General features: G+C 38.0%; 1 protein-coding gene across 1 annotated transcript; it reads left to right on the top strand.

The window, feature by feature from the left end:
* Positions 1-4,170: 4,170 nt before the first annotated feature.
* On the top strand, positions 4,171-9,607 carry LOC121427877 (choline dehydrogenase, mitochondrial-like). Its single transcript, XM_041624450.1, has 2 exons — positions 4,171-4,201; positions 7,811-9,607. Exons 1-2 carry the CDS (start codon positions 4,171-4,173, stop codon positions 9,562-9,564), a joined length of 1,785 nt encoding a protein of 594 aa, XP_041480384.1. The 3' UTR covers positions 9,565-9,607.
* The last annotated feature ends 215 nt before the right edge of the window (positions 9,608-9,822 follow it).

Raw genomic sequence — 9,822 nt, 5'->3', positions numbered from 1 at the left:
CTTCAAATAATTTTTGCTCACTCATGTGTGAATGAGGAATAATTTAAGTAATATTAGATGAAATAGGGGATACTAAGCTTTACATTGGTAGGTAATTTGTCTATTGTATTTATGATACATTTATATATATTTATCCCATCCATGGCGTAATTTCCTTCAGCAAGAAATTTATCCACATTGTGCTGCACTCGACCCAGGTGAGGTGAATGGGTACCCGGCAGGACTAATTCCTTGAATGCATGTGCGCCTCGGAATAGAATATTTCTAGATAGATGGCGCTATATAAATGCCTATTATTATTATTATTATTGTTATTATTATTATGATTAAGCTATGATAAATAATCGCTAAATCTTGGTTTCGTTTTTTTGTTGGACGCACTGTATAATAAAGGCGATAAATTTCACTCAGCGTTTGACTATCATAATCCCTTATTCATGAGGTTACATTTGGCTCGGTGTAAAAATGGCAGAGGTAAAAATGGCAGAGGTAATAATGACAGAGGTAAAAATGGCAGAGGTAAAATGGCAGAGGTAATAATGGCAAAGGTAATAATGGCAGAGGTAAAAATGGCAGAGGTAATAATGACAGAGGTAAAAATGGCAGAGGTAAAAATGGCAGAGGTAATAATGGCAGAGGTAAAAATGGCAGAGGTAATAATGGCAGAGGTAAAATGGCAGAGGTACAATTGGCAGAGGTAAAAATGGCAGAGGTAAAAATGGCAGAGGTAATAATGACAGAGGTAAAAATGGCAGAGGTAAAATGGCAGAGGTAATAATGGCAGAGGTAATAATGGCAGAGGTAAAAATGGCAGAGGTAATAATGACAGAGGTAAAAATGGCAGAGGTAAAAATGGCAGAGGTAATAATGGCAGAGGTAAAAATAGCAGAGGTAATAATGGCAGAGGTAAAATGGCAGAGGTACAATTGGCAGAGGTAAAAATGGCAGAGGTAAAATTGGCAGAGGTAAAAATGGCATATGACTCGCAACTCCAACTCGCCAAAGTGAAAACCTTGCTTTAGTTTGGAGAAATTAATGGGCAAACTAAGACTTCCATTTTTTTTTTTGTTGCTTTTTTGCAGCTTTTCAGTTCAGACCTCATCCAACAGTTTTGAATCCTGCTATTTTCATGATGGCATTAGCATAACAAGCATGGTATCATTTTAAAGAAAATCAAATGATCTTTTGAATGATGTCAAATATGCATTGTCTAATATTGTTAGGTGGGAAAAATTGATGGCCAAACTAAGATTTCCAAACTTTTTTGGAGGGGTTTATATACAAAAAAGGGAGGGCCCAGAATGGAACCCTGGGGGACTCCACACCGGACCCTCTCATGACGAGAGACAGCATTATTATATAAAGTATAATTGAAACGATCAGATTGATAATCATTAAACCACTTAATATGCATTGTCTAATATTGTTAGTTGGGAAAAATTGATGGCCAAACTAAGATTTCCAAACTTTTTTGGAGGGGTTTATATACAAAAAAAGAGAGGGCCCAGAATGGAACCCTGGGGGACTCCACACCGGACCCTCTCATGACGAGAGACAGCATTATTATATAAAGTATAATTGAAACGATCAGATAGATAATCATAAAACCACTTAAATGAAATACCATGTATACCAAAATGATAAAGTTTGGAAAGTAAAATATTATGATTAATTACATCAAACGCCTTACTAAGATCAAGAAACATACCAAATGAATGTAAGTTTTTCTCCATACTATTAAGGAGGTGATCGTGGAGTTCAATAAGCGCCATATCATAATATGAATTTGATCTGAAACCGTATTGGGAATCGTTCAAAAGGTTGTTTGTATTAACATGACTTACAAGTCTAATATACATTAACTTTTCTAAAATCTTGGAAAAACAAGAAAGTCACGTTATTGGCCTGTATTGAGAAAATGAGGGTCTCCTTTTTTGAAGATCAGAATAATCTTGCCAATTGTCATGGCCTTGGGAAATCTACCAAAAGAAAATAAAATATTCATTTTTATACAAGAGGCTTTGTAATGAAATGTATGATGTGTTTAATTACAGACTGACTAATGCCATCGAACCCTGAACTATTATATGCTTTTAAACGTACGGTTCAAAAAGATGGCGTCATGGCATTGTTCTGGAAGAAAGGAAGCAAAATGTTCAGTTGACAGTACAGCATTATCTTTTATAACAATAGAAGCTATAGTGGTAAAAATGAATTAAATTCTTCAACAATGGAAAAGTGGCCAAACAATAATAACGCAGCCTTCGTTTTTCGCATTAACCCTTCCTTTTTTTTAATGTTTGTTAACCATTCAATACCTTGTGTTATGCATGCATGGATCATATTTTTGGCAACCCCTTTAAAATGTGCTTATAACATGAGAGAAACGCTGAAAAACAGGAAAAACGCACAAAGGAGGTATTATTGAAATCGTCCCTTTTTTCAGAATGGAATATCGATATCGACAAGTTTCATCTCGCGCTAAGGAAGAGGAATAGATAAATATTCATTATCATATGATGACAAAATGCCCCTGCAATGTCCCCGGGTGCTTGGTCTAAAAAATAATTATGAAAAAATCGGCTCGCGCTCGCATCAGTACAATCCATACACACGTTGCAATTTTCCTACGATGTTTGATAAATTGACCCTCTTTAGATCGTCAAAATTTTCCAGTTCGCTCTTGCGTTTTATTGATTTTAATAATAAAAGAAATGTATTTAGAATGCCTAGATTATAGGTCTTAATCTAAAAAACAAGCAGTTTGTTCTTTATTCAAATCGTGCTTGAATTATTCAGTTTCATATCAGAATATCAAAATTTTCTTCTCGCGTTTCGCGCTCGCATTATTAATGTAGGAAGATACCCAACTATTCATCTTTTTTTGTGATTCACAAAACATGAATAGTGTGTCCCGCTTTTAGGACTAAATCTCATTTCTATCGCTCGTGCTTCGCGCTCGCATGAAATGTTTAGTTATATACATATTCTGTATATTATTTGATTGTTGAAATGTGCATTGTTTTCATGGGCAACAGCAAACAGTCCTTATGATTTTTTTCCACCAGGCAAGAACGTGTATTTAAATTTTCTGCTTGCGATTCGCGCTCGCAGTGAATATTTAGTTACATACACATCTTGTTCACGATCACAATCATTGCTCAGAATGTTCAATTTTCAGGAAAAAATACATGAAATTTCCTTTAAAAATTAGCTCGCGCTCGTTCTGTTCAATTAGGGCTTATATGGCATTATTTACTTATAATTCTGTGAGAATAAAGCTAACAAGTGACTGCTAGGACTGCCCTTCAAAAGAAACAAATAAAAATCAACTTTGAGCAGCCCATCTGGGAAATTATGGGTAAATCTTTTTTCGCTCCCCCCCCCCCAATTGGCGAAAGCTGGATCCGCCCCTGTTATGAGTCAAATCTATTTTTTTATTTATTTATTTATTCTCGAATATTTATACATAGTGCCTGATCAGCATTAAAATACATACAATGCACGAAAAACATAGTAACAGGACATTATGAGATACAGAAAAAGGGAATAAATACAAGGTAAAAATACCGTTTATCTATGTCACTATGTCAATGTTCATATTTTATTTATGATGTACCTCACTTGAATATTTTTTTTTAAATAAATAAGTCGCAATTCTTTGGAGACGCATATATACAAACACGTTCATACTAAACACGTCACCACTCTTAGCATCTATCGATGTGGTGATAGAAACATTACAGGTGTCCATATTTAAACCAACGTTGACATTAATATTCCGATGCTAGGAAAATGGTACAATGGAATGACACCAATTATGATTCCCAACAGCTCAATGGATTATAAACGATGATGATGCTATGAATTGGAGACAACAGTGGTACAAGGATTTTATCTTGAAGACGGTATACAAATTCGCCGATATAACAGCCTTGTTTGACACTTAAGACACGGTCAAAGTCTAAAAAGGAGGTCATGAACTAAACTGGTGTAGGCCTATTGTATCGTATGACTTTCATACTTTGAAGTTAAATCTATATGTCTTAGTCATAGAGACAAACACGACTGCATTCAGGTTCAGTATCAAACCGATCGTTAATGCAGTTGGGCTTGTCATCATATTGCTGAGTTATTTCTCTGTGAGCAGAATATTAAGATCAAGCAATCATGTTTCGGAAATTGGCGAGAGTGCAACATGGTAAGTTTACCATTTCATATAACGCAGCTGTGGAGTGCGAAAATGTTTTCATTTTTTAAGCACATCAGTCTAACGATATTTATTTATTTTTCAAGTCCTGAAATGGTTAAAAAAATGCACAGAACTTTTAAAGCGTCAATGTACAATGTATAGATGAATACGAATAAAAATACGAACGAGATAAGAGAGGAAGGGGCGTCGTTATGGGGGGTATGGTGGTGTCCATGGCAGTCGGCAAATATATACGAGTTGGCCAAATGGGGAGAAAAGGGGGAAAAGAGAAAGAAAGAAAGACGGATAGAGAAAAAAGAAGAAAGAGAAAGAAAGAGCCTGATAGAGGTTCTACCTTCGTCGAAGGTTACTGGATAATGAATGTAGACCTATAGATAAAGACTACCACTTGGCAAATCCAACAGTCCATGTCAATGTAGGCAGGTTAAGTGTCCTACCAGTCAGCAAAATGCAAAGAACACAAGGGATGGAGCTATAAAATACAAAGTAAGCCCCCCAACATAGTTAATATTGTTTGATTATGAAAGAGAAAAAAAAGAGCCTGATAGAGGTTCTACCTTCGTCGAAGGTTACTGGATAATGAATGTAGACCTATAGATAAAGACTACCACTTGGCAAATCCAACAGTCCATGTCAATGTAGGCAGGTTAAGTGTCCTACCAGTCAGCAAAATGCAAAGAACACAATGGATGGAGCTATAAAATACAAAGTAAGCCCCCCAACATAGTTAATATTGTTTGATTATGATCCTGAAAGTTGAAACAGGTTTGCAGTGGTGGCGGAACCGGGGGGGGGGGGCAGGGGGCACTTGCCACCCAAAATTCCTCGAAGAAAAATATGCACGTTTTTCAAAATGGAAATTGCCCCTTTTTAATAAAAATCACACATTTTTTTACTCGCGCTGCGTGCTGGCATCAGTTATTGCCCCGTATACTCATTCTGTCCTAGGTTACAAAAATGCTTAGAATTTCCAGATTTCACATTAGAATTTTACAAATCAGACATTGTTTGATAAGGTATATTGTATTATTGGTTACAAAAAGTGCCTTTTAGGTTGAAAAATCACAAACTTTCAGCTCGCGCTTCGTGCTCGCATTATTTGGTTTGAGAGATATATATCCTCTTAATCAGTTACTAAAAGAAAATACTTATCAGGACCCCTGTCTGGTCAGTAAATTAAAAATTTCAGGTCGCGCTTCGCGCTTGCGTGAATTCTTAAGTTAGATACACAACTTTTTCATGATAACAAAAACTAATTGAAATGTTTAATTTGCACGGCTTATTAAATCAAATATCGAAAAGTTTGAGCTTGTTATTCGCGCTCGCTATCTCGTGAGGGTTTCCTTTTAACGGTAAATAGCGCCATGATTGACCCAAAAGCAAGTTTCACAACTTTGGATATGATTTTTTTTTCCAAAAAATAAAGCCTAAATGTATATTCTATTAAATAGAATTAAAAAAAAAATTAAAAGCTTTGCTCAATTACTACAAAACACGCAACTACTTCACGCAGATAATCTCCTGGTGAAAATATCCGTTTGCACCAAAATGCAAATTTTGACATATTAGTACCCTTTTTGCCCCCCAAGAAAAAAAAGTACGCCGACCCTGAAAGTTTGACCATTGCCAGGAATAGATCAACCTGAGCAACCTCAGAAACGGAACCAGATCATACTCAAGTTTGTGGAGCCATAATTCCTGACGACAAAGGCCTTTTTATTTTGATCTAACATTTTATTTTTCAAAGTGCAAATATTTTCAAATCTTTGTAGAACTCACCTTAAATTATTCACCATATGCCATTAATTCAGTTCTAAAAATATTTATCCCCATCATCACGTAGTTTCAAAATTTTATTACATTAGATAGTAAGGAAAGTTCGTTGTGGTCAGCGAAATCAATCTGAAGTAATAGTGGAATTTTTTTACATTTATGTACATTTTTTTGCTAATAATGTTAAAAACATTTTTCTGATATTTTTTTTGTCTCACCTGCATAGCAGAGTGAGACTATAGGTGCCGCTTTTCCCACGGCGACGGCGGCGGCGGTGTCAACAGCAAATCTTAACCGAAGGTTAACTTTTTTTTGAAATGATAGCATAACTTAGAAAGTATATGGACCTAGTCCATGAAATAAGCTTAATCAAGTATTACTAAACACCCTGCCTGAGATTCAGGTCACATAACCAAGGTCAAAGGTCATTTAGGCTCAATGAACTTAAATTATGTTTGGGGAATCAACATCAAATCTTAACCTAAGGTTAAGTTTTTGAAAGTTCCTCATAACTTCAAAAGTATATAGACCTAGTTCATGAAACTTGGCCATAATGGTGATCAAGTATTACTAAACCTCCTGCTTGAGTTTCAAGTCACAAGACTAAGGTCAAAGGTCATTTAGGGTCAATGAACTTTGACCAAGTTGTGGTTATTTGTTGAATTACCATCATAACTTTTACAGTTTATGAATCTTATTCATATAACTTGGACATAAGAGTAATCAAGTATCACTGAAAATTCTGTGCGAGTTTCAGGTCACATGACCAAGGTCAAAGGTCATTTAAGGTCGGTGAACTTTGACCATGTAAGGGGTATTTCTTCAATTACCATCATAACTCTATAAGTGTATTGGTCTAGTTCATAAACTTGGACATAAGTGTAATCAAGTATCACTGAACATCATGTGCGAGTTTCAGGTCACATGACCAAAATCAAAGATCATTTATGGTAAATGAACTTTGGCCATTTTGGAGGTAATTATTAGATTACTGTAATAACTTTCAAAGTTTATAGATATAGTTTGTAAAATGTGGATGTAGGGGGTAATCAAGTATCACTGACAAGTCTTCGGTCACATGAGCAAGGCCCGGGGGGGAGGCCACTTACATTGACGAGTGGATACCATGCGTGACCAAAAAAACAAGTAAAAAGGATGTCTTTTTCACGATAGGGCACGTTACGTACGTAACGTGATATGGGTGTCAAAAACACAAAAATTAAGGAAAAAGGGTATCTATTTCACTAGGAAAGATACGTGTTTAGGGTCGAATTTGCGGGGATGATAAAACAAAATTAAAATGTTTTATAAAGTACATGTATGTCCTTTTTGCCCAAACACTTCAAGTTTAGAGTCCGCGGATTTGCACGAGGTGTAGTAGGTGGGATTGTACTAAACTAAATAAGGTAAAGCCGACGACCAAGGACCCATAACAATTAAACATTCCTGTACTTGTTTAGGGGTTCATTTCAAGGAATATTTGCAAAGAACGGTTTTGTTTCCAATACTTGTTAAGGGTAGGGTTTCACACGCCAATACTTGGTAAGGGGTGCATTTTCAGAATATGGAAATTACGTGGTCGCGCATGGTATCCACTCGTGAATGGAAGTGCCCCCCCCCTCAGGGAGCAAGGTCAAATGTCATTTATTGTATCATTATTGAAAATTGTGTTTTTTGTGAATAATTATGTTATAGTTATCAAAGTCAGCACTGCTGCTACATTGAATCGTGTGATGCAGGTGAGACTGCCATAGGCGATCCACTTGTTATTATTATTATTATTATTCCTTTTCTCTTGTTTGATCCCCGCCTTTATCTTAACAGGTTTGATAAACTGGAAGCACCTGTCTTTGATACACGATTCTTCACAGAAGGCATCACTAAGTATTCAGGCTAGGAACATACGCGATAACGAGTACACACACATCATTGTTGGAGCAGGGTCTGCAGGATGTGTACTGGCCAACCGTCTCTCTGCCCAATCTAGCAACAAGGTGCTACTCCTCGAAGCTGGACCGAAAGACAATTCGTGGAAGATTCAAATGCCAGCTGCTGTAGGGATTCCCCTCCACGCCAAAGACCACAACTGGTATTACCGCACAGTTCCACAGAGACACCTGAACAACAGGGAGATATACTGGCCAAGGGGTAAGGTACTAGGCGGCTCTTCATCTATCAATGCAATGGTATACGTCAGAGGTAATGCGGCTGATTACGATAGATGGGAGAGAGAGGGAGCTATTGGATGGTCTTATGCAGATTGTCTACCATACTTAAAGCGTGCCCAGTGCCATGACCAAGGTGAAGATGAGTACAGAGGGGCGGATGGCCCCCTGCATGTTTCTGCTGGTAAATCAGAAAACCCTCTCTTTGCTGCGTTCGTTAAAGCAGGTGAACAATGTGGATACCCTTACACCTCTGATGTAAACGGATACCAGCAAGAAGGATTTGGATACCTCGACCTGACAGTTCACAAGGGCAGGCGATGGAACACATCGAATGCATACCTTGGACCAGAGGATGTCCGAAAGAGGACAAACCTGAACGTTCAATCACAGGCATTATGTGATAGAGTTTTATTCGATGGGATAAAGGCAGTAGGTATAGAATTCACCTGTGACAACGAAAAGAAGGTTGCAAGGGCATCACACGAAGTGATTTTGTCAGGAGGGGCAGTAAATTCACCGCAGTTGCTGATGTTGTCTGGTGTGGGAAATGCAGATGAGCTGAGAGAGCTAGGTATCCCAGTAGTTGCTAACCTTCCCGGTGTAGGGCAGAACCTTCAAGATCACGTACAGCTCTGTATCAAATATAAATGTACGAAGCCCGTCACACTTTATACAGCAAAGTGGAAGATGCCCTTTTATATGATTCGAGTGGGCCTTGAATGGTTTATGTTAAAGACGGGGCCATGTACCACGGTTCACCTAGAAGCAGGTGCTTTTGTAAGAAGCCGCCCAGGAGTAGAACATCCCGATATCCAGATGCATTTCTTGCCATTACTATCTGAAGATAACGAACCAATGTTCGAACATGGTCATGGCTTTCAGATCCATGTCAATACGCTGAGAGAGACAAGCCGTGGCTTCATCAAGCTTTTCTCTCGTGACCCCGGCGAACATCCCCTCATCGATCCAAACTACTTGGAAACTGAGGTTGATCGTAGGGACTTGCGAGAGAGTATCAAAATCACGCGCGAGATCATTGCACAGAAGGCCTTTGATGAATACCGTGGAGAAGAATTGTCACCTGGATCATCAGTCCAGACTGATTCTGAGTTCGATGCATTTATCTCCGCCAAAGCTGACACACTCTATCATCCAACATCCACCTGTAAAATGGGTTCTGAAGGTGATGCAATGGCCGTTGTTGACAACACTACCAGAGTCTTTGGGGTGGAGAATCTAAGAGTGGTCGACGCTTCCGTCATGCCTAGCATTGTCAGCGGGAACACCAATGCCCCAACAATCATGATAGCTGAGAAGGCTGCTGACATCATCCTTGGTAACGAACCCCTTGAGAGAACTAACCCACCCATCTGGAGTCCTGCATCCGTAGAAACTCAAAGGGATGGTTAATGGTAAATCAATGTTATACATGCTATGAGCTCTGATAAGGGTCTACATATATTTCAAAAGGTCATTGAAAAAAATATCAGTGATGAAATCATAAAAAGGAGTAGGCCTATTTAACGTCATTGCAATAATATCACTTGCAAGATTAATTACTTTAACCCGTCTTTCTCCCGAACGGGGGAATTGGCATCCTGAGTATTGCGCGTGGATGATATTTCCACCTAGTAGGTTTCTATTTTAGTGATGTCAAGTAATGACAGT

Source organism: Lytechinus variegatus, chromosome 14 (assembly GCF_018143015.1).
Source record: "Lytechinus variegatus isolate NC3 chromosome 14, Lvar_3.0, whole genome shotgun sequence".
NCBI classification, from domain to species: domain Eukaryota; kingdom Metazoa; phylum Echinodermata; class Echinoidea; order Temnopleuroida; family Toxopneustidae; genus Lytechinus; species Lytechinus variegatus.
The sequence above is the reverse complement of the archived record's forward strand: the minus strand, read 5'-3'. Positions and strand labels throughout refer to the sequence as shown.

Excerpts from the sequence above, each read along its gene's own strand:
- LOC121427877 (XM_041624450.1), top strand. The coding sequence starts at position 4,171 with ATGTTTCGGAAATTGGCGAGAGTGCAACATG. Across the intron at positions 4,202-7,810 it reads ATTGGCGAGAGTGCAACATG|GTTTGATAAACTGGAAGCAC; the intron begins GTAAGTTTACCA and ends TTATCTTAACAG.